Source organism: Biomphalaria glabrata, chromosome 17 (assembly GCF_947242115.1).
Source record: "Biomphalaria glabrata chromosome 17, xgBioGlab47.1, whole genome shotgun sequence".
Classification (NCBI taxonomy): domain Eukaryota; kingdom Metazoa; phylum Mollusca; class Gastropoda; family Planorbidae; genus Biomphalaria; species Biomphalaria glabrata.
The window spans coordinates 19,755,442-19,780,670 of record NC_074727.1 but is presented as its reverse complement, the minus strand read 5'-3'; the positions used below and the strand labels follow the sequence as shown (position 1 = coordinate 19,780,670).

Sequence of the window (25,229 nt, the reverse complement as noted above, 5' to 3'; positions counted from 1 at the left end):
TGATTCAAGAGTTTAATAAATTAATGTTCGACTTCTAAGTGTAAATCTAAAGGCCTATCATTGGAATATTATAAAGTGTAGTAAATTAACAAGTAATTCTTCCACTGAAGTACAGTTGTAAAGATATGCTATTATTGTAACTAGAATAGGCAAATCTGTAGTTCATGTCATGTGTACACGGCACGGCCCGGTTTTACCAGTCAGTCAACCATTATGGCCGCTTACCGTTGGGTGCCCTCAGACAGGACAGTGGTGAAGAACCCCATGTCCAGGCCTGGTGGTTGGATAAAAGCCTTTCTAACCATCAACGGGATAATGGGGCCTCCGGCGCCGATTCCCTACTGGACTTCATCGAAGGTAGTTCATGTCCGACCATGTACGATTTATTCTAGGCTTGCAATTCTGTAAAGGATGTCAAATGTTCTATATCATGTTAGCCGTGACGATTTGTTTACTTTGCACATAGCTAGGTTATTATGAATGCCACAAGGTCGACTTTCACAAGAAATTCTGTATTGTGATTTAACAGAAGGCATGAGAGCTGGTCGTCCACTGCCAAGGTATACTGTTGTATGCAAACGCGACATAAAGCTCTTTAAATCGGCACTAACAGATGGGAAAAACGTGTCACTGGATAGATCCACATGGAGAGCGAGCATAAAGGAAGGGTCCCAAAATGCAAATGCCATTCACAGTGGTAGTAGAAAGAAGGCTGAAAGTACAATGGATTGGCTTATTTAGTCAAACAAGAAATTGCAAAGGGAAAAATCGTCTCGAGAAGTAAAACGACACAATTATTTTTTATAATATTTAGAATCTAGAATTATTTTTTTTTGGCCAGTTATCTTTCGATGTGAAAATACAAGAAAGTTCTTCACATGTCATCATTGGTGTCGAAACGTTGATTTAGATCAACGAAGCACTGTCTCACGTCATTGTACAGTCCAGACATGGACAAACTACTCGGTCAAGGCTGCCCCGTGATGGCTAGCATTCTTTTTCTGTAACTGTCCCTAGTCATAGCGTTGGTGCTAAATTTACCTCTTTTGTGTGAGACACAATGAACTGAAAAAATACAAATCCATTAGAGCTTTAAGTCTCAACTTAGATCTTTGACTGTTTGGCGGATCTTAACGACTGCAAGTGAAACCAGACAAACTGCACATGTGTAGTAAATGTCTCTCCTCTTGTTTCTGATTTGTCTTTTCATTGTCGTCAATTATTCATCTGTTCTTGAACCAGTTTCCATGGTGTTGCAGTCTTTACAACTTAACATAGTGGCCGCTCAACAGCATATCAGTAGTCACATTAATGGCATAATCAAAAACCAACTTGACCATCCTGAGGAACACGTCAGAGATGTCATCTTGAGGAAGGAGCGACTGCTGGCAGAAAAACTTGATACCGAATATTGAGTTGCTGCTGCCTAGAATTCGCAATCGACAGACACATTGAGCAAAAACCACAAGTTTGGATTTTGGGAGTTATTACAGAACACGGCTTTACATAACATATCTTAATTCTTATGTCTCGCTTTACGAGCAATGATAATGGTCAGTTCAACTTGTTTTGTCTTCATCCTAAAGCGATGCAAGCGATGCAATGCGAAAAAGAATATTAGAACTACACGATAAGCGTTCATCGCCAGCTTGTCCATAGCGACGAAAAGCTCTTCGTGTAGTTAAGTTATTGACAGTTTCGGCAGCCACAGTCAACGTTTGCAGTTTTTGTTTGATCGAACGTAAGCAAGCACTGGCCTCACGGATACAGTTCACGTGTTTAGTTTCTTATTTTTTTTTACTTCATGCAAAAAAAAATGACTGTGCATTTAATATCGATAAGGTACAGTATGAGGACACAAATAGGGTAGGGGAGGGGTTAGGACAGTTCTTTTCTTTAGTACTATAACAAGAAAGTTGAGGATACGACTTTGAGCCATGAGTGGCAGCTTGAAGTTGAAGCCCCTGAGATTTGTAGCACTGACCTATGTTGCTTTAACTATAAACTATTCACTCGCACTTATAGATTTACTTGGAGTATATAATTTAATAAGCTTAATATTGATTACACTGTCTGACATTTTTTTTACATGATCGACAAGTTGTCTCCGAAATGAGGCGAAGTAGGTCGAGGGGGGGTGGAGGGGTCTTTATGCTCGTCAAGCGATGGCATTAAAACGAACGAGACACAATCAGTATGTAGGTTTGTTATACATAATTGCAATGCACGTGATTCATTTGAACTCTGCCCAAGGCATACATTAGTAGGGCAAACACACCCTGTCACGTGACGTCAAGTGGTGACAGTAGAAGCATGTAATACTTTCTTGTAAAGGCATCACATTGACAGAAGAAATAAATCTAGCGTTTACGTCCCCTTTTAACTATCATTCTTTCAATCTAATACTTGATTCAGACTGACACAAATTATGCTGGAAAATATACACCATTTTTATGACGTATTTATATAATTGACTAGCTCTTCTGTCATCATCCGATTACATATACATCCGGTGACGGACGAAATAACTAATTTGCAATGTTAAATAATAACTTTTGCTATCTCGAACCTGCAAACCTTGAGTAGTTACGGTTATCTATGCAGAGAAATTGATACGCTATGTATTTTTAAAATTATTTTTTTTATATAAATTTTTGGTACTGAACAATTTGAATTTCTTCAAGCTCGCATCGTTTCATTATTTAGTCGGTAACAATGATCTTTCACTCAGTGGCGTAGCTAGGAATTTGCCGTCATTTGGGGGCCCGACCTCTTTGAGGCCCGGGGGGCTTGACCTCCTTGAGGGCCCCTGCGATTTGCGTAATATTTAATGTAAAAAACCCCCACTCATTCGGGGCCCCCCGGGGGATTTTCTAATTCCCCCCTCACTCCCCCTAGCTACGCCTCTGCTTTCACTATCGCGTCGATGTTCAATGTGCTTATTTCCAAGTCTCTCCCAGTCTTCCTTTATTCAGTTTAAGTTTTTCTTTAGTTTAGTTTAGTTTAGTTTAATTTAGTTTAACTCTTTATTAATTCTCCATATCGCTTTTTCTTCTTTTTTTTATTTTTAAAAATATATTTCATTGCTTCAATAATTTGAACCGGATTATAAAAATGAATATGTGAATAAGGAACAGATTGCTGAGATTAACTTTAATAATCATTTTCACATATGTACACCCAGAAATAGAGCAAAATAACAGACACAAAAGACTCAATGTGGGATCTTCTTGACATTTTACAAACTATAAACATTTCGAATTTCGATCCCTAATTAGTCTCTAAAGTCTAGTAAATAAATTTGTATGAATATAGAAATGAGTTCAAAGGTAATCGATATTATTATACGTATTTATTTCGAATTACATTCGCGCAATGTTGAATGTATTATTGAGGCTACATGAAGTCAATTCTTCTCTCGACACTGATTACATTGTGCAATCAGTGTTATATTCTGACAGAGAGAGGATCAAACGACCTTAGTAGTAGGGGGGAGGGGAAGTGTAGCAAAATCAAAATAGAAATGTCGTCAACGAAAAGGCTAAATGACCTCATTTTTATTCCTCCGGGTGGCATGCTATTCCAAGTTCTGTCAACACATAGAACCACATTTAGGTAACGCTCCTGATTACAGCAGTGGCAGTGAAGAAACGCGAAACACTAAAAAGCGGAGATCCAGTCTAAGCCGATTTTCTTTTTCGTTTCCAGTATCCGTGTGGGAGTTACCAAACTAAGATCTATGTCTAGGTCTATGTCTATGTCTAGGTCTATGTCTGTGTCTATATGTATGTCTATAGCTATATGTATGTCTATGTCTATATTCTACTAATGTATCGCTGACTTCATTTAGCTGGTGTATCATTTCTACACTTCTGTATTTGCTAATCAGGAGAAAAGGGGGGGGGGTGAAGTTGTAAAACCCATGCTTCAAGAAAGTTTATTTTCAGTCTAGTGAAGCTTTCATCATCAATTTCATCACTATCATCATCATCAAACTCCATTTAAGTTAACGCTTGAGAGGCTCCAATCCTCTTTTGCAAAAGCCCTGGACAAAAACACTGCTGTTATGCGTAACTCACGTAGGTGACCCTACAGGTCAAGAACTTTCGGCTTTTCAGACCTGCCCAGACGGAGCTCAGCAAGTCTGGGGCAGTCCAAAAGAATAAGACAACAGCTATAGATCCTTGCGCTTAGACCTACAGGTCGCCATTTTATTTGCCATGGATTTGTATTGACTAATGAATTTACTTATTTTAAACAGAAATTGTTCAATTATTTTGAAAAAGCATCACACTTAGTATATAGATATCCGCCAAGGAAAACAACAGTTTTCTAATAGCTTACAAACTACTGACTGCATCGTTAGAGGATTAGTTCTTCAGAGATAAAACATGGCGTTTCAGTTAATACAGTTTTAGCCATTAGGGTTTATTGACATGCTTTCCATTTGGTTCATGGTCGGTGTGTTGATGGTCGGTGTGTTGATGGTCGATGTGTTGATGGTCGATGTGTTGATGGTCGGTGTGTTGATGGTCGATGTGTTGATGGTCGATGTGTTGATGGTCGATGTGTTGATGGTCGGTGTGTTGATGATGTTGGTAGATCACGATTGTTGTGTAGATCAATGTCGTCTGCGAGCTCGGACCAGACACATCCAACAGAACAAAGTACAGTAGATAATGAAGAACTCCTGAGAGTCAATTAAACAATAACTTGATTAAATAATAAGGGCACAGTCTGAGTCGTCTCTAATCTGAAATCCGGTCTCTCAGGTCTTCGTCCTATCCGTTGGTTCTCTATTTCTGTTCTTACTTCTTAATGGTCCGTCACGTCACTAAGGAAAAACCCAATTAAACCCCAACTTCTACGCGTCTTTCTATTGCGTCATTGACATATATATATATATATATATATATATATATATATATATATATATATATATATAGAGAGAGAGAGAGAGAGAGTTGATTGAGATAGGCAAGAGAGATGATAGTTTGAAGATGATTGATGGGAGTGAACGATCTGGAAAACACGCGCCAATAAGCAGACACAATATTATCAATGTAGACACACACATATCCATTACAGAAAACAGACCAAAAGAATTTGGAACAAAATTACGGTTGGTTAGAATGAAAATATAAATCGATGATACAAAACTGATCTACTTCTATACATATTTGGTCGTTGTGCTGGATACATGACATTCTCGTTAACTGTGAGCTTTACATTATCTGCTCTATGATCGCAAATTTTGAAATGTTAACTTTAACTGTATCAAAGACTAAGAAAAAAAAAAACTACGCTAAAGCTATTCTAGCTTACGACCCAGAGCGCTATCGCTATTGTTCAAAACATGACAAGCTAACCTTCATCACAATAAATAACTAGCGTATTGTATTCAACTAAAGCAAGGAATGATCTACACAAAACGCAGTCGATTGACTATTCAGTTTAGTGTCCTTTATGTTTTTACCTATTATCCACTGTAACCCAAAAGACCTGTTTACGTTCTTGACTGATATATGAGGTCAGGTCTGTACACTCTTGACAGGAGTGTCACATTAAGGCAGTGACGGGGTCATCTCCCTTTCTTTCTCTGACGTAGGGAAAGACTTTCAAATGTGAGCGTTTATCATTCCATTAAAACCCCGTTCCCCGCTCCCTTTTTTTATCCCGACCCCTTTTTACTGTGACCCCACTTACTCCGATCCTTAAATTTCCCCACCTCCTTATATGTGTATGGATCCATTGAATGTCGTTTTGGACCAGTTTCGCCTATGATGTAATTTTTCAGCACTCAAGTTATAAATATGTTAATTGTTAAAGGTCACACCCACACACGCACACACATACACAGGTAACACTAACACCTGGAGATATATATAAATATACACAAACTCGCCTCCCGAACATCTTCTGGTGCGACACACTTACGCAAACACACTCTCGACACACCAGTTTGGGTCATCCATTAAACTACCGTAGCCCCTCGCAGGAAAGCAAACAAAAAACGAGGGGGGAGGGCTGGACAAACGTTGACTGTCCACCATTGAAGTTAAGCTCTTACAATAGCATGGGGTAAGTACTGTCACTTTAAGCTACCTAGAAGGTTGACCCCTGCCAGCACCCCGACAGTGACAATTTTCACCTCGACTCGAACATTGGCACTACTCTGTTCAGCAAGCGTCACCAGCAGAGAAATTTTATAAACAAATTCTGCACTGCGCGCTGGGACAAAACATTTTCACTAAAAGTTCAACTCTTGGATTCTTCCTAGTCGTCTGCTGTGGTGCCCGTGAAAAGTGATCGCAATCTTAATGACAGAAGCAGTTTTCTTAATGGATCGATTGCCATAGTATGTAGTGAAAAGCATTTTTCGATTTTTTTTTATTTTTAAAGATATTAATAGTATACATATATTAGCAGTATATTTTGTAATCATTTTGTTTACATAATTTTTCATGACAAATCTAATGTGTAGGTCAAACACACTTGTGTAGCCCTATAGTAGGGCTTTTATATATCTGAATAATTGTTCATGAAATAAGACAAATGTGTTAACATGTATGATCTTGGCAAAAGTATCTAAAAAAAACTAAATTCTATTGTCTTGCTACTAATTTAAGATATATCTAAGACATAGGGCAGGGCTTCTCGGTTCTATAGCAACATATTATCAATTATGAGAATGTACATAAACAAAAGCATTAATTTTTTACCATTTTCTCCCCCCCCTCCTTTTTGAGCAAACTGAAAAAAAAATGTCATAATCTATTGTTTTAAAATAAAAGTGGACAATATCTACATGGTGTGTAGGAGGTCATGATGTGTGTAGACGATTTCAACTTTTCCATTACCTTAAAAACTATATAGGCTACAAGCAGCAAATTAAAAACGATTACTTTGGTCGACATTAGGTTGCTAATGACGTTAATGCAGTGATTCTCAAAAAAAGATTCAGGTAATTTAAAAGTTTATTTGGTTATTTAATCCGTAAAGTAAAGAATAGTTTACAGTAATTTCTAATACAACTACGATTGCGGTAAAGAAACACTACTTTTTGGTTTGAATATAATGATGCATATAAACAGAATCCAAGAGATGTAAGCATGTTTCAAAGAGAAATAGAGAAGTAATAATATAAGGAAGTGTTATACTTTCAATGTAATCATCTTACATTACTAATTTATTAAATTAAGAGAAACTTAATTAGACCATACATTTCAACAAGTCGTTAATTGAATCTTTAATTCTCTTAAGCTTCTTTAAATGCAATCGAGATTGTTAAGAAACAAATATGCCATTGCATAACGAAATTGTGAAATGCTTTAGAAATTAAATTAAATAAAACATGTTGTAGAAAAGGTTTTCACATATATGCAAATAAAAAAGCAAATTGTTAATTGAGATTGGAAAGAGTTAATGGTAAAATAATACAAACAAAAATCTTTTTTTTTTAAATAATTGTCTAATCTTAGTTCCCCAAATGAGCAGTTATTAAAACGACCGTATCGTATTTATATTGTAGTGAAAAGATCCTATAATTACAAAGTATCTTATAATGAAGCAATATACATATTAAATAAATATAGTTATGTTTTAAATCAAACTTCGCTTCAATTGCTTCTGTATTCCTTGCATGTAAAACTTTTTGTTAGGAACACATCAAGCTAATGCAATGTTTTCTTGCTGGATATAAACAGACTAGCTTGTTTTTGTCTTGCACAGTCGATAGGAAAGGGAGAATCGAACTTGCATATGTTAGGAACAGAGCTGATGGCCATACCGTTTAACAATGACTTTCATAACTCGTAGAACTGAAGTGCTAAAAAAAGACCTAACTGCAATTTTTCCCTATTTAATATAACACAAGAACGTCTTCAGACCAGATATACTTGAATGTTAACATCTTGAGCACTAGAATCTATTTTCTTAGATTAGTAAATGAACAATGGTTGGACTACTCGATAAAGTCCCAAAAGGCTCGCGGAGTCCGTGAGCACATAGACAGACATGTTTGTCTATCTATCTTTATGTCTGTCTATCTTTATGTCTGTCTGGTTGTCTGTCTGTCTTTAAATTCATTTAGTAGCGCCTAGCCAGGTTGTCCGTGGTCTTCTATCTTCATTTTTTTCATGATAAAAGTTATATTCTAGCTATTTATCACATGCGTCTCTATTGTTGGGGTCACTAGGTGAGGCAAGCCATTAACCCCTTCTAGCTTATGTCGATTCTTAAGAAAAAATAATTATGCTCTTACTAAATAAAAAGAAAAGTGTACTTAATTGGGTGTCACTCCCTATTGGGTGTCTTCAAATGCGTTCGAACTGTTCTTTACCTCTGTCGCTACTCCGCATGCCAGCGGTGCTCTCTACTTTGCAATGTTTAAAGACACATACTTTAAATTTTAGTATCTGAAAAGTTTGATGGGTCATGGCTAGAAAACTGTTAACTTTAACAAGTAAGAAATTTATAATATTGCATTTTATATATTTTTTTAAAACTTTATTTATAGAGTTCCTTTATAAATTACTCTCATTCTATTGTGTGTCTGCATATCCTAGCTTCTCTTTCTGTTCTCTATGAATTTGATTTTTATTTGATTTATATTTGGTAAGCTTCTCAGTGCATATATCTATTTCGTTAAGATTTATTTGTCATCCTGATTTATTTAACTATACCAAACGTAAAACAATAATTTTACGAAGGTCAATTTGAGAATCACTGCATGAATAACGGAACATCCAAAAAAGGATAATCATTCTTTAATACTCAATATGATTAGTTTGTAGCTGTCAGTGTTTAAAGCAAAATGAAACAATTAGTAATGCTACGTCTTAAGATAAATGTAAACGCATTTGTATGGGAAATGTTTTAATCAGGAACAGAGACTCCTGACAGTGATGACATCACAATGAGCGCCCATAAAGATCGAGCATTCGCATCTGTCAAGGCAGTTGACAGATTGACTCCTTTAGAAGACGCTGATAGGGAGGAGGGACCTAGCAGCATGCGTGACGTCAGCGGAGACAAACCTGTCAGCTCAGGTGAGATCAATGGATCGGCCACTGTCAAAGGTTCCAACTCTCATTTATTCCACACCGCAGATGAGACAAAAGATTCGAAACAAAACAAAGTTGATTCTCAAAACTCTTCACACGGAAATTCAAAGGGCAGCCACCAATCTCTTTCCTTAAACTTTTTTTCGAAGTCTCCAGAAACGCGCCCGCTACTTTCCTCATCTTCGACCTCTCCGACGTCGCCAACATCTGCTTCGCCATCGCAAACACCAGCATCTACAGCCCCAACGTCAGCAGTCACAAACTTCCATTCGAACAGTTCCGAGCCGTCCGCTTCCCCAGAAGAGGGCACCCCGCTGTCGGATGTGGAGAAGCTGAAACAGAAAATCAACTCAATGACGTCAGCGAACGCTTTGGGCAACGGCAAAAGCTCGTCCCATCCCGAGTTCCACCACCTGAAATCCGCCATGAAACACAGCGGGGAAGACGGGAAGAAGGGGAAGCGGAAGATGAGCTTGCTGGATACGGTCATGCGCAGGGTGAGCATTCACCGGAAGGACTCCACCCCTTCGGGTAGGATAGCGACTTTTTTCTTCGGCTCTGCCGAGGACGCCATGAAAGAGGACAGTGAAGAGGAAGAAGGTAGAGATAATGGAGATACAGGTAAGTCTAGTCCTTTTTTATGCAAATTCTCGATAGCGATTTATTTACACATTTGCTAGCCAATTATTTTATGAAAACATCAGTTATCTAGCGTTTCGCTGTGCATACAAATCATCACTTTTAGACATTATATCTTTTTTTATAAAAAAAAATATATACTAACTCCATATTTAAACATAATATTTACGAATGCAATTTATTTTCCTTTGTAAATATTTTGATTATTGCTTTGTATTCGTGTCGGACGTTTATTCAAAGATGATTATCACGTCTTATCGCAAACGTCCTGCAGGAAGAATAAATAGTTCAAACTCGTGAGCGTCATTACGACAAACCACACAATGAGGCAGCCGTGGCCATATTTATGTATCATTAGCTATGAGGTCCTGACAGTTTAAGCAAAATGTTCCCATCTTTTTTTCTTTTTAGTGACTGACCTCAAATTGGTTTAATGAATAACTAAGAATGTCACAAAAATATATAAAAACCCCTCTCAAGTCCATGGAAGGGTTGTCTATTTATAAGTAACTTATGTATGATATTAGCTAAGATAAGAAAAGGGATAAAGTGTTACTTTTAGAAAATGTTGATACATACTGCTTTTAGAAAGTTCTGCAACTATTAGAAATTGTTGATAATGTTGATACGTCTAGTTGAAACTGTTAATTCTATTTTTAGACCTGCTTATTAAACATGACACCACAAACAATTCTAAAACTGATTACTCTAGTTGGTAATTGTGTATATCTATCGAGTTTGCAATTATTTTCATCTATCACCATTAATGTCAAAAAGACAGAAGTGTTGCACCGATATCCTCCAAATAAAGCTGTCACAGAACCAGATATTCTCATAGATAGCCAGAAACTAGCAAACGTCTATCTGGGAAGCACCATATCAACAAACGCCAACCTAGATGATGAGGTAGACTTCCGTATTGCTCGTGCCAGTGCTGCTTTTGGCAGACTTCAAGGACAAGTGTGGCAACGGAGAGGACTCAGCATATCCACAAAACTGCTGAAAGTTTACAGTGCTGTTGTTCTCCCGTCACTCTTATATACATCATAGTCCTGGATCCTATATTCCCGACACACCAAAAAGCTAAACTCCTTCCCCCTACGCTGTCTAAGGAGTATTCATAAGGTGTGTTGGTCCGACCACATACCAAACACAGAAATCTTAAAGCTGTCCCATATGCACAGTATCAATGCGACAGTAAAAAGGTCCAAACTTCGATGGGTGGGACATGAAGTCCGCATTCCAGACAATCGCCTTCCCAAGCGACTACTGTACGGGGAGTTGTGTGCAGGAAAGCGATCTTAGGGAGGTCAATACAAGCGCTACAAAGACACTCTCAAGAGCTCCTTCGAGGAGTGCGATATCAACATTCACGGTTGGGAAACACTAGCTCTCGATCGCCCCTCATGGCTTGAAGCTGTGAGTCTCGGAGTCTCAAGATTTGAAGCAAGAAGTGTGGCCAGGGCGAAAGAGTGCCGAACCAACAAAAAGCTGAGACAAGAAGCAGGCCTATCTACAACTGACCTAACCCACGTATGCGGCCCGGCCGGCTTTTTAAAGCGAGGATTGGACTTTACAGTTGTCTTCGAGTTCATGGAAAATGAGAAATGTGCTCATCTTCGACCACGAAAGAAGGAGCTATATATATATATATATCTATCGGAATGTCAAGGACGCTAAATTGAACTTCACTGTTGCCAACTGAAAAAAAAAAGAATCTTGCAATAATCTTAATACTATCTCAATACGAGGCAATTGATATTCTTAGCAACTCAGAAAGTCACAAAGATAAAGGCACACTCCTCGTTCCATATGCTAGGACAAATTTGTACAAATGCTCCTTCTTCCCTATTGCTATTAAAGCATGGAATGGGTAGCCTGAGCCAGCCAGGAAAACCAGTGACTTGGCAGAATTTAAGTCATTGGTTAATATGCATGACTAGATGCATGACGCGTAGGACGTAATCATCTTCTTTTTTGAAGTAACGTCTGTATTATATAAGATAAGATAATTTTTTTCATTTTCTTTAATTATTTGCCTTTTATTTTAAATAAGTGATAGATTGAAAGTCTAATGCTTCCTCGTTATTGAAACTGCTTTGGGCTACAAACTAAAGAGCTCGGAAGATTTGATTCTGCAGGGCTAAAAATTGAACAAAAAAACAACACCATATCCGCACTTTCTTTATTTTGTACACCAGATACGCCAAAACGCTTAGCTATTTATAGTTTCTCCGCCATGTATGAAAATGTCCAATGCTCTCAGTAGATGTGTACACTTTGATTTTGTCTTCCGTTTTGTCCTCATAATTAGCGCAAAGCGTTTTAAATAATTACAACAGCACAACCTTTCAGACTGACTTCCCTTGGACAGGTGACTGGTAATATTAGAGCAACATTGGGGCGGGTCATGTAAGTCGGGTCATGTTATAATAGTAAGTCTATTTAAATGTGGTAGAGATCATTGTTGTTCAATAGTAGTCTGCTTTGAAGATGGTTGTTTAGTAGTCTATTCTAAGAGTGATATAGAGATCACTGTTGTTTAGTAATCCATTGTTGATTAGTCAATGATTAGTAGTCTATTCTGAGCGTGGTAGAGATCATTGTTGAATAGTAGTCTATTCTAAGTGTGGTAGAGATCATTGTTGATTAGTATTCAAATTCTGTATTTAACATTGTCTGTTCTAAATGCTAATTACCATCACCACTTTCATATTACATTTCTCACTGATCTATTGACATTTATAACAACCATTAAACCACTTGCACATTCTGGACAAAGTAAAACTACATTTTGTTCTGTAAAGGTCCGTAAGAAAAGTCTCTGGGAACTGGGTCGGCTTAAGGTAATCGGAGGCCCTATGCAATAGAAAAACAAAAAATTGGAGACCGAAAAATATTCAATGAGTTAAAAACTAAAAAACCTTTCTAAATTATCAAATAAGTTAAATTCTTAAGCGCCGTAGCACGGTCCATTATCATCACATATATATAACATTTCGATATTTCACTAATAGGAAGAGAATTTCTTCTAATACCGGTATATACCAGTATATATAGAATAACAAGAAGATCTAAATATTTTTTTAATAAACCTTGAATTATATAAGAGATTTTGTGTTTGACTAGTAGACAGAGCCATAGAGTTTTTCCATGTTTGAGGTTTGATCTGTTTCGAAATTTTGTTTTCCTAAAAAAATAGAGTCCTATGCGAGGCCCCCGCCAAGAGTCTATAGGCGTCTGCCTTGTTCACCTATGCCTAAGGCTGGCCATGGTGGGAACCACTAAAAGTTCAATTCAAGAAATGTTTCAGTTTAGATCTAATCCATTTATTCTTATCCACAATCTAAATTCTATTTTACCAAGGTCAACGTTGGTGACCTTCGTAGATAACATTTTTTTCTAAGTTCAAGACTGAGTTCTTGGCGTGGCATATTTCTGATAACCTTTTCGGTAATAGTTTAGCTGTTAGGGTCACAAAGTTTACCGGTAGTAAGACTTATCAGCTAACATTCCTAGCAAATATTTTAATTCATGCGATCAATGTCAACATTAAGTCGTCATGGTAACCGAAGCTATATTTTAAAAAATTAAACAAAAGCGGCTCAATTTTCTTTTCAATATGTCGTACGTTTTGAATGAGTTAAAAAAAAGATTCTTTAAAATTTCATCCAGATCTAGCCTTTCGCTTCACTTGACCCCATGGTTTGTTTGGTAACTAAAGTTTCACAGCATTTTTTTGTAATTTGTAAAAATCTATCTCTCGGTAAGTAGACTGTTTTGATCTTCATCTATTGTGATGTATGTTTATCTTGCGCTTGTCGTTTCCTATCAAAACATAGAATATATACACAAGAAGCTCTTGTATGTCAAAGTTATGATTAGTGTGTTGTTAAATCCCAACGGCCAGTCTATTTGCCTCACATAAACGTAACCAAAAATAAATACAAATAATAATAATAATAAAAAGCTATTACAAATGTCACCCTAACCTCTTCATGCAGCTCGAAATATGTGCATGTATGGCACGTGACCTTCGCAAAGAGAATATTCTTTTTGAAATGAAATATGCTAATTTTATACACACATACAATTAAGTTTGAAATCGAACGTTTAATCGTGTCACTCATATCCATGTCACCCCCCCCCCCACCATCGCGATGACCATCAAGTTATTCGGAGTAATTACAATGACCATCGAGTTATTCGGAGTAATTACAATGACCATCGAGTTATTCGGAGTAATTACAATGACCATCGAGTTATTCGGAGTAATTACAATGACCATCGAGTTATTCGGAGTAATTACAATGACCATCGAGTTATTCGGAGTAATTACAATGACCATCGAGTTATTCGGAGTAATTACAATGACCATCGAGTTATTCGGAGTAATTACAATGACCATCTATTGGAAACGTGACTTTTTGTTTGTTATTAAGACATAAGTATGTGTGTGTGCTTGCGTGTGCGCGCGCATATAAAAATGTAATTCGCATTTCACCCTCTACACTACCTGACCAAAAAAAAAAAAAATTCACAACCATTAAAAAGATTACAGATTAAGTAAAAATATCTTTATTTTTTCTCTTCAAAGTCAGCAACAAACACCATCCTATTGTAAATTAATGTATGGTCATTCTTTTATGAATGCCGTCTAGGTTTGAATTTGCATGTAAGGCAATGCGTGAGTACATACAAGCAACGATCCCTTGGAGGTCTAGTTTATATAACAGTTGCAATTGTAAACTTATTGACCGTGGTGGCTGTTTTTTAAGATCATAATGGACTTGTCACAGTGAACGTTCGATGAGTGAGTGGCCAAAAGAAATAAAGTTTAACTACACGGGTTATAAACACATTTCTTTTACATTTGTAGAAGCTCTCGACTGAATTCATTCCTATGGAAACTAAACTAATTTCTCTCCACTGTCTAGGTGTTTCTGGGTTCTGGTGAAAAAAAAAACAACCCAACAAAACTCGGTCTTATCACACTTTATTCTTTCTCTGATAAATGTCTCGACAAAATACTTACGCACTTTCCTGTCTTTCTTGCAGTCTCTCTGACTGACCTATACTAATATATGACTAACCTATACAAATATATACATCAGTAAAAAAAAAAAAAAGTAAAGTTCCCCTTTCAGACCTTGTGGTCTATAGGGCAGATGGTGTAAGGATCATCTGCTTATGTTGCATAAGGTTAACGAGGGTGTCATGTGGCCAGCACAACGACCAACCGCCTTTACTTTTCCCCAACTTATGTCAGGTAACCATTAGAGCTGGGTGGACGCCAAATGATCTCGAAATTAAAAAAATCTTCACCAGGATTTGAACCAGGGACCTTCGGTTCGGAAGTCAAGCGTTTTACCTCTCAGCCAGCGCACCTCCACATTCACCAGTGACAATATGGAAATGCTGGGAAGGATATTTTTGTATAGACATATATTATAATTACTTTAGCTAAACCAGCTCATTGATCAGATACAATCTACTTATATTACTCAGACCTGGACAACAAAATGTAACCAGTAGTAAAACATGAAAAACTATGAACGAGTTACAATCACCACGTCCATATTTTTCCATTTATGTAAATCATCGTACACAAGATCACACACCCAGCAACGCTTCGCTAATTACAAATAAATATTTTAATTTTCACACGTCTTTTTATTTTCCCAACTATTTCATAATCACTTACCTACTTTCCAGATGTTGAGGGCAAAGGTCACAGCGACGAACATGGGCACCACTCTGGCAAGACAGCGGCCGAGAGGAAGCAACACCAAGTGGCCATCTTGAAGTGAGTTGTCTCTCCTTGTAATACCATTGTAATTAGCGCCATAAAGCATTCTTTAAGTTAGGGTAATTGTTAATTTTACCTGTACTAACTGCCTCCTTCTTCTTCTTCTTCTCTCTCTCTCTCTCTCTCTCTCTCTCTCTCTCTCTCTCTCTCCAAATCTTGTTATAACTAAGCACTGAGAATGCCTTCAATTTGTACACACTTTCACTAAAAGTACAGTTATGTTTTCTCAATGTGTTGCTATTGACGTTGTTGCATAAAAAAACAACCCTAAAACAAATCAATAATCTGTAGGAGAATCATTATTGTTATTTTTATTATTATTATTATTTGGCCTGTGAAAGTGGGCGTGGCTATATTGTATTACACAGCTCCTATCACTCTCTCTGCTGTCTGTCAAGTTCACTTTTTGTTCGTTCATTATCCCACCCTCATTTATTGGATCAAGTTGAAACTCTAGACCAGGGGTGGGCAACATTTTTGTATCGAGGGCCGCATTAAAAAAAAGTTTGGTAATGGCGGGCCGCATATATATATATTTATATATATATATATATATATATATCTTAGAAAGATAAGCTTGCTGTGTAGATTGTCTTTTAATTCATACATACGCTGTATTACGATTTTTTTAAATTGCTGTTGTCTTTTTATATCACAATATCCCCACAAAAATACAGTTGTACTTAATGTGCAGTATTTTACTTCTTACACTCGTGCATAATGTTCCGGAACTGTGGAACTAGCTTACTAGTTGTTACCTCTGTGTGTGACTGCTGTCAAATTACAGTCAGTCAACATTGACCTGTGATTATACTTGTTTAGTTTCCACAAAAAAATGCTTGCTCACTGAATGAGACAATTTATGTTCCGGAAGTAAAATGTCGGGACGAGCGAAGCCTTCCCTTGTGGAGCATCACCAGAGAATGCTGACCATGTCCTTCAATGGTGCATACTAAATCAAGGGACCTGAACAAGACTCTCCAAAGACTATTTGGAGAACTGCCTTATCTGGAAACCACTACACGGTTCATCTCAGATATAAGATTACTGATCTGAACCCTCCAACGTTTAAAATGAGAACGAAGAAGAAGAACAGATGTATGTGTGCCCAAATAGTGTGAACAGCAGCGAAGATTTTTTTTTTTAAATGTGGAAATACAGCTTCTGGCACCCATAAAACTCCCGTGGTAGTGCTGACTGGAACTTCTCTTTGCTTTAAGTTATGTCCTCTGGAGCTGAATCGGCTTCTCTTAATAAGTGTTGTACTTTTAATCATTTCACTTAAGATAGTTTCACCTTTCAGCAAAGGAAAATGACAAAAACTATTTTTTTTGCTTGAATTTAGAAATGTTTGTTGTTTGAATTTAATATGCATTTATATTTCATATGTAAACAATCAATTGCAATAATCATTATAGAGAACATGAAATTTTGTCTTCCATTCTTCATTAGAAATATTGGTAACAAGGTCACAGTCAATGTCCTTCAAGTCACATAACAATTTCTTCCTTGAGTTTTATATTCTTCTCCTTTGCCTTGCCCATGCTAAGTTAGCGGATACATTGGATTGTTTATTTATAAATCAGAACTACCCGTGGTTAACACCCCTAGCTCTATTAATTTTCTTAATATTTCTAGAGCAGTGATGCCCAACCTAATTCGACCAGCGGGCCGTTTTAATTTCCGACACTCGTCTCGCGGGCCACATGACCGAAAAGTTTCAAAAACGAAATGAAATTGTTCTGAAACTATTTTGGTAGAAATTGTGAATTTAATATTTAATTAATAGGTTATTTGACATATTTTTACGCGTCAGAAAACAGCTTCATTTCTCTACTTCAAATGTGAGCAACAGTGAAGATAGCTTTACAACCGACTAAATTTTTTGGTCTCTTTTTGGTAAATATTCACATGGATCCTACAATCTCTAGGCGTAGTTAAACAATATTTTATTTGCGACACAAACCAATAATGTCGCCATATTTATTTTATAGTGCCTTTTTTATGTTGTCGTTTTATTAAAAAGTCACACTTTCTGTATACAATAAATATGTTGGCTTATTAACGTGTTTAACAAAACAAGTAAAGATAGGTTCACTTTTCCTGGTAGATTCTACATTCAGAGTTCCAATGCATAAACACACAAATGTTATAGATCATAATATCAATCTATCGGAGAAAAAATGAGGGTCCAAACGTAGGTAAAAATTCATTTTTCAACCTTTTTTTGGAAGGGAGATTTCTACACGACGTTTCGGCGGGGCTGATGGAACCACGTCGCGGACCGGTTCTGGCCCGCGGGCCGTATTTTGGGCATCACTGCTCTTGAGCTATAACAACAGTATAATATATATGCAACTTTGTGCAAAGTTTCCAGTTTCAAGTTTATGGTTCTCAGTAAAAAAAAAAAAAAAAATCGAGCTCCATCAGTTGTTACAATTTTGTTCCAAGCCTACCCAACACTCAGACATTGTGTCTTGAATTAAGTATTTTGATGTATAGCCAATAAGCATAATCTTAGTTTACTTAAAACTTTTTATAACGAGACAGTTTCAATAATTTATATAGATATTTTTTTTTAATATTTGCATTTTTATTTTTATATAGTGTGGGCACACCTTATTTCTGTAGGTGTCTGCGGGCCGCATAAAACACCTCGGAGGGCCGCATGTGGCCCGTGGGCCGTAATTTGCCCTACCCTGCTCTAGACTAATATTTATGGTACCTAAGTAGAAACATGAATATACATTTAAAAAAATTACCAATTAATTAATTAATTATTGGTAATTAATACGCTTGTTTGGTATCGAACAAGGGAAATAAAAGCTACTTGTTGTGATATGTGGCTGAATATGTGGAGTTATTGCCTGCATTATGTTTTATATAAGAAATTTCGTCCACATCTATTATCGGATCAAGTTGAAATTTTGCACTTCAATTTATTGTACCTAATAAAACATAAATCAATAAAAAAACAAAACCAATTAGTTAATTAGTGGTAACTAATTTTGTTGGATAAAAAGTGAGGTTATTCCTATATTTAAAAATGGAGTAATAATTTTGCGATTCTTTTTCTTATTGTTTATTTTGTTATTCGTCTGCTATGAACTTTAAGTACGAATTAACGCGCTTGAAAAAGAGACAAGATTAAAAGTAGCTTCCATTACAGATTAAACAGCCACAAAACCAGATACTATTGCTATTTATATGTCTGATTCACGAGCAGGTTCATTCAATAGCAATATTTTGTTAAAAATATTGTTGTAAATCAAAGGAAGACAACTCAGTAAAGTTCTACTGTGAATAAATACGTGTGTATATTCACCAGAGCCAACACATAACAGCCTTCTACATCCAAAGGCAAAGGGTCTTGTTCCTAATTCTACCAATCCTTTCTCCACCAAACCTGAATACGGACCAACCCCAGCCCTCTCTGCTTCGCTCCAGGTCCCTACTACAGTCCTCAGGCAGCACAAAAGATGGCTCCTTTGTTCCTAATAATTGAGACTTTGCTTTATCACTTGAGACACTGTTCTTTCCTCTCATACAGCGTCTTCCTGTTCTGGTTCAATAGTGCGCTCGTACGCACCACATGCACTGATGCAAGGCCGGGTTACAAAAGTATCATGACCACCACAATAGGAAGATATTAAAATAAGTCGACTACATTTATCATATTGTTATTGTATGTATGTGTTTGCCGACTCCTTCATTTCCTTCATCATTACCATCATTAACATCATCATCATCACAAATATGATTATCTGTGTCACCGACAAACTCCGTCCTGTTTTTAACAAAAAAAAATTGTGTAAAAATAAATGGGAAATACCTATTGTTTGTGTTTCATTAAGGGAGAACTTATTTATGATACTGAGTGGTCTCTACGGAGTGGTCATTGTCATACTTGGTGCGGTGCTTCCCATCACTGAAATATTTGTCAAGAACGAGAAGGAACGATCTTTTGAGGTACAAGAATTGGACATTGCTTTTAATTTAATTGTCATTCTGTTGATAGATAAAATAATGTGAATGCAAAAACTTTTGTGCGTGAATGTTGAAATATATGCACAATTTCAGCAGCCTACCTCGTGTCCGAATTAAATCCTCCAAAGCAACATTAAAATTATTGTGGACTTCCCCATGGGCCGTAATTCCAGCAAGCTACTCTTTGTTACAAAGCTTTTATCAACTCTGTCTGGCAAAAGATTTCGCATGATTATTCGAAGTCGATGACAATACATGAATCAGTTTTTAAAAGCCATTCAATTAATCAATTAGTACTAATTAATTATTTTTTGTTTTATATAGCAGAAAGGGAGTTAAACACTGTCATCTTGAGATAAATTCCAGCAATTAGTTGTGCTTTCCCTTAGACAAGCTTTGTTTTAAAAAGTGTTTCTTTCCCCTGTTTTCATGTTGATTTTAACATCCGGTTAAAGTTCTCTAAGCGAATTCAGAAAGAGAGAAAAAGAATGAACAAATATATATTCAAAGAAATGCTGTGGCGATAAAAGGGAACCAAAAGTAAAGAGAAAGATTTGGAGAGGATTTTGAATGAACAAACATACCATACAATCTCTTGGACGCCATAGTAAAAGATCCCTGTTGCCAACTAAATAAAAAAATTACATTGCGCTACAAGCGAAAATGTATTTCATTTTACAGCGCTAAAAAGTACAATTATTACATGGTTGATTGGAGTGATTTGCATATCCATACTTTGTACACCGAATACACCAAAAAGCCTGTATGTATTTACAAATAAAGCAAAAAAAAAAAAAAGTTCTCCTTTTCAGACTTTGCGATCTAAAGAACAGAGGATAAGGTCATTTGTTTCTTTGTTCAACGATCTACAAGCAGGGTCTTAAAGGGTCATCCCAACGACCAACCGCCTTTACTTTCCCCCACTTAAGTCAGGTACCTATTAGAATTGGGTGAAAACTCAGGGGCGCCCTAAAAATCCCAAAATTCAAAATCTTAGTCTTCATCGAGATTCGAACCCAGTACCCCAAGGTCGGAAGCCAAGGCGCTTAACGACTCAACCACTGCGCCTCTTAAAGAGAAATAAGTTGGTAATAAACGAAAAAAAAAAGGGGGGGGGGGAGGAAACTAAATTCCTTTAGTTTTCGTTAACAAAAATTACGTAACGGAAAAAGTAATTCTTGTATATTTTACATTTCAAACTATGTGTCTGAATCATTTTGCAATAAAATACTTAATTCTAAAGTACGTGTGGTCTACGTAACAAAACAACTAAAAGACACATGTTATGTCCTATTTTATGTCCTATGTAATGTCCCATGTAATGTCCTACGTTATGGCCTATGTTATGTCCTATAATTTTTCAGGCCTTCTATCTGTACCTCTACATCGTCAGTATCATATTTCTGGTGTATGTCTACGCCTACCTGCTGAGACGGAACAGGTTGAAAACCGAGTTTCTGACCAGGACGCTCTCCAGGTCTCTCTCCTGGACGAGAAACTGGGCAAAGTCCTGGGCCAAGGCGGACGAGGCCACCAAAGGGAAGCTCAGGAAGAGGATGACCTCTCTTGATGTCGACAACCACCACACTGGCACATTCTACCTCCGATTAGGAGTCCTGGGTTCGTATCCACATTCTAAACTTTTTAATTGTTGGAAATAGTTAATTCATAAGTTTTAATAACTTAATACCATGTTAAATTTTAGGATATCTCTAACAATACGTCCTTTCAAATATTGCCAGATGTAGACATGATTAGGCTCTAACCTATTAAAGATATTGAACCCTTTGTTGAGTTTGTTTTCGTTTACTGCTGTCTCCGAAATGATTGAAAATATACTTGTAACCATTTTCGGGACCCCAAGCAAGCAGGGGCCCTAAGCTATGGCTTATGTTGTTTATAAGTAAATCTAAACTTTCCGAAGTACTTTTAGAAGCAGTAAAACCTTATATATCAAACCCGTTACAAAGGAATGTTGGTCATCAATATTAGCTTACAACATCGCCAAGGTATTCCTATATCCCTATTATCCATGTTAACAGTGTCTACACAGAAAATATTTTTAGCAATTAGAGACATCCATTGAACAAACCACCTGACCACACAATTTGACCATACATTGAGAAAACCCACTTGACCACACAACTTGACCAAGTAGACTTGTCCACGCATGAAGTAGTCTATCGATGGGTCGCTGACTGAGAACTGGCCAGAAATTTGTCATTGAGACATTCTGACGACCTACAGCATACTTTCTTAAGAATAACAAGTAGTGGAATGATCTACAGTTTTGGATCGGCCTATCCTTCGCAGAGCAGCAAGACGAATGGTGTGAAGTTTTGAAAGAGTCAACATTGGTGCCCCCCCCCCTCCCACTGCTACTAGACAGAAGAAAAATTATCTTTTTATATTAATGAACCGAGATTTTGTTTTTGGTTGTTTTTCAGGCTTTGGCATCGGCTCCATGATACACAGTGGTCTAAACTTTGGCAAGTTTTTTGCAGTCACTGAGGCAGCTTGTCAGGAGGCGCTGGACGCGGTCAAACCTTTGTTCCACCTTGTGTTTACTTTCTTTCAGTTGTATTTCATCTTTATGAATTCTAAGGTAATCCTCACCATTCTTGTATACTACAGAATTCAAGTGTGAACAAAATGTTTTAAAACCTTTAACTTAGGCAATCTTTTCTATTCGTAAATAGAACCATGTACCATATGACTACGCAATCACAGTTGCGACATACATATTTTGTCCCATCTGATGCAGTCAAAGTCGTTGTCCGCCGGAGGTCTATTTAAGTTTCTGTAGCTCCTCTATTCGGCAAGCACTTTTCTTTGGGCCTCATGTGTGTATCCCGCGACTTTCGTCAGAGCTCACCAAGCAGGGGCGGACTGGCTATATGGGCATTCGGGCAAATGCCCGGTGGGCCGGTACCTAAATGGGCCGGTAAAACCACAGTAATCATCTTTTTTTTTAAAAAAAATCAGGTCTGTTTTTTAAGATAAGGGCAGCATGGATGCCACTACGGCACATATTACATTGTGGAAGGTTTTCTAGTATTCTCTTACAAAAGAGGCCCTCTGAGTGAAGTATTTATATTCACTGTATGCATGTGTACAGCTATCGATACATTATCAAACTTGACATAATGATTTTTGAGGACAGGTAGACCTAGAATTGGACGTCCATCATATAATATACAATTTATGGGCCGGACGAAATAGAGATGCCCGGGCCGATTTTGACACCCAGTCCGACCCTGTCACCAAGTGTCCTCTTTAGAGGCCATCTGCTGCCAGCTAATTTCCTCTGTGTCACTGAGGGCAAAATGGCGCTTCGCTTTAAGCAACCTTTTTCATGTCTAATGTTAGGCTATCCAAAATGTTCAACACCACAGAGCATGGGGATGAAAGGGCGCGCGATTTCCTTTTTTTTCTTTAAATACATTTCATCAGCTTAGAATTTATTTATGAAATCTCTTCTCAGCCATTATGTAACCCTCCTACATGGTAATAATGAGACCTCTATTGCCTATATGCATCCATGTTTTAAACAGATAATTATTGTCCGCTTGAAATATTATAGTAAAAATGTAAAGTACCTGATTCAGACAATGCAGATGATGTAAAGGTAATCTTTTTCAAGGATTATCGAGAGTGACATGTGGCCAGCACAACGACCAAACGCCGTAACTTCCCCCACGTATTAGAATTGGGTGGACTCATGGGCGTTCTACAAATCAATGTATTAGAATTGGGTGGACTCAGGGGCGTTCTACAAATCAACGTATTAGAATTGAGTGGACTCACGGGCGTTCTAAAAATCCCGAAATTCAAAATACCAGACTTCACCGAGATACGGAAGCCATGGGGTTTAATATTCAGTCACCACGCCCCCATATAATAAAGTAATGTTCTCTAAGTACTAAAAAAATAGTAAGTTATTTATGTTGTTCAAACATTAAACTGTTCATTTTGCTCCAACTCTAGATGTGTATTCACCGCTACAAGAGACTTGCCCGCTTTGGTCTCATGCACATGTGCGCCACCAACATATGCGTGTGGTTCCAGTCTATCGTGGTGGAGACCCTCCACGTCATTCACATGCACCACCACAACAGCCAACACAGCGACCACGGCAGCGGCGGAGATCACGGGGGAGGCCACGGGGATGCGACCTCCCACCCCGACGACGATCACGGGCACGACGACCACCTGGGGCCTACCGCCTCCCCACATAAGATTCTGTCGACGACCATCAAAGTTGGCAGGCGACTTCATGCAGGTTAGAAACTCTTGAAGATCTGCGTTAGATAGTTTATCTAGACGTTTATATATATATATATGTTGTAGAATGATTTAGTTCATCCACTATTCCGACATGCTGACCTTTGACACAGAACACAAGAACAAGGGGATTATCCTACCATTGAACTTTGGACGTCATTCACAAATACTATAGCAATAAAAAAAAGAAATAAAATGCCTGCAACGTTGTCCGTCGGGGGCGATTTAAGTTTCTGTTGCTGCTCTTTTCGGCAATGACTTTTCTTTGGGGCCTCATGTGTGTGCCCCGCAACCTTCGTCAGAGCTCACTTCTTTGGCTTGCAATGCACAAGCTCTATGCGGCTGCAGTGGGCCCCGCACTTTTATATACCCCGATCTAATTCTAGATGTAAATTATTAAATTAAATCATTATAACTTATAACAGGGTTCCTACGGACTCCTGATTTTCCAGGAAATCCTGGAAATCTCCTGAAATTGCAAAATATAAGGAAAAATCCTTAAAGTATCCTTAACTCCTGAAAACTCGTACAAATCTTTTTAAAAAATAGAAATGTCATTTTGGGGTGTCATTTAATGTAGAAAACGCCAGTCTTACGCGCTTTAAAAAAAAGGCATTGTCAGATTTCCTCTTATAAACATGTAATGCAAAGACTAATTTATTTTGTAATACAAATCTTAATTTTCACTTATTTTCCTTATCCCTATCCAGACTTGGCCCCGCGCAATCCGTTTCGCATAGGGCCCCGCAATTGTTAGGGCCGGCCCTGCTTGTAATGCGTCCTCCCTTTTTCCTTATTGCCCTTAAAGCTTGACACGTGTTGTCTCAATCAGCCAATCAACGATTAGAAGAGTTCAGTTTTAACTTGCATGCGCTACTAGTTTAACCCATAGATACACATACAATGTAATTGTCTTCTACTTATGAGCGAACATCTGTAATTTATAAAGAAGAATAGATCTGAATCAAAATATTTTACTGAGTAGAAGCTTTTTTATAGGTTGATTCCTGCGTTTCCCTGCACCTATCCCTTAGTTTATTGGACGTTAGGCTAAGGTTGCGTTTTCGGACAGCAGGTCATCGTGGGGCGAACTAGCCATTATGATCCCGTTTCGAATGTCCTCCTTTGTGATGCTTGAAGCCTAGTCTCTTTGTGTGACATCAATTCCAAGGTGTAAATGAATGTTGAATGGTGTAAGGTTGCAGAATGCGAATGTCGTGTAATGCTGGGTTCTTGCTTCCTGAAGTACTCTTGACACGTGACAGGACAAATATTATAAACTGACCTAAGTCCGTTTCAGCAGACAAATATGAAGTTTATTTTACTACAATAATAATAATACTGCACTCTTTGTTAGTGCTACAAGTCAAGAAATAATAAACAATCCTATCCGCATAACAGCGGTATCAAATGTATCCAATATATGTTAGTTACAAATCACGTCC

General features: G+C 37.5%; 1 protein-coding gene across 4 annotated transcripts in view; it reads left to right on the top strand.

The window, feature by feature from the left end:
- Positions 1-25,229, top strand: part of LOC106062757 (proton channel OtopLc-like) — a 79,991-nt gene that overhangs the window by 33,693 nt on the left and 21,069 nt on the right. For 2 of the 4 annotated variants that reach the window (XM_056015136.1, XM_056015135.1), the window contains exons 5-9: positions 15,420-15,510; positions 19,368-19,482; positions 20,865-21,120; positions 21,948-22,105; positions 23,488-23,782. In XM_056015136.1, the coding sequence (XP_055871111.1) occupies positions 15,420-15,510; positions 19,368-19,482; positions 20,865-21,120; positions 21,948-22,105; positions 23,488-23,782 (915 nt within the window). Of the gene's footprint in view, positions 1-6,125; positions 6,363-8,885; positions 9,687-15,419; positions 15,511-19,367; positions 19,483-20,864; positions 21,121-21,947; positions 22,106-23,487; positions 23,783-25,229 lie in introns of those variants that run through there. The other 2 variants (XM_056015134.1, XM_056015133.1) reach the window with 2 other exon arrangements.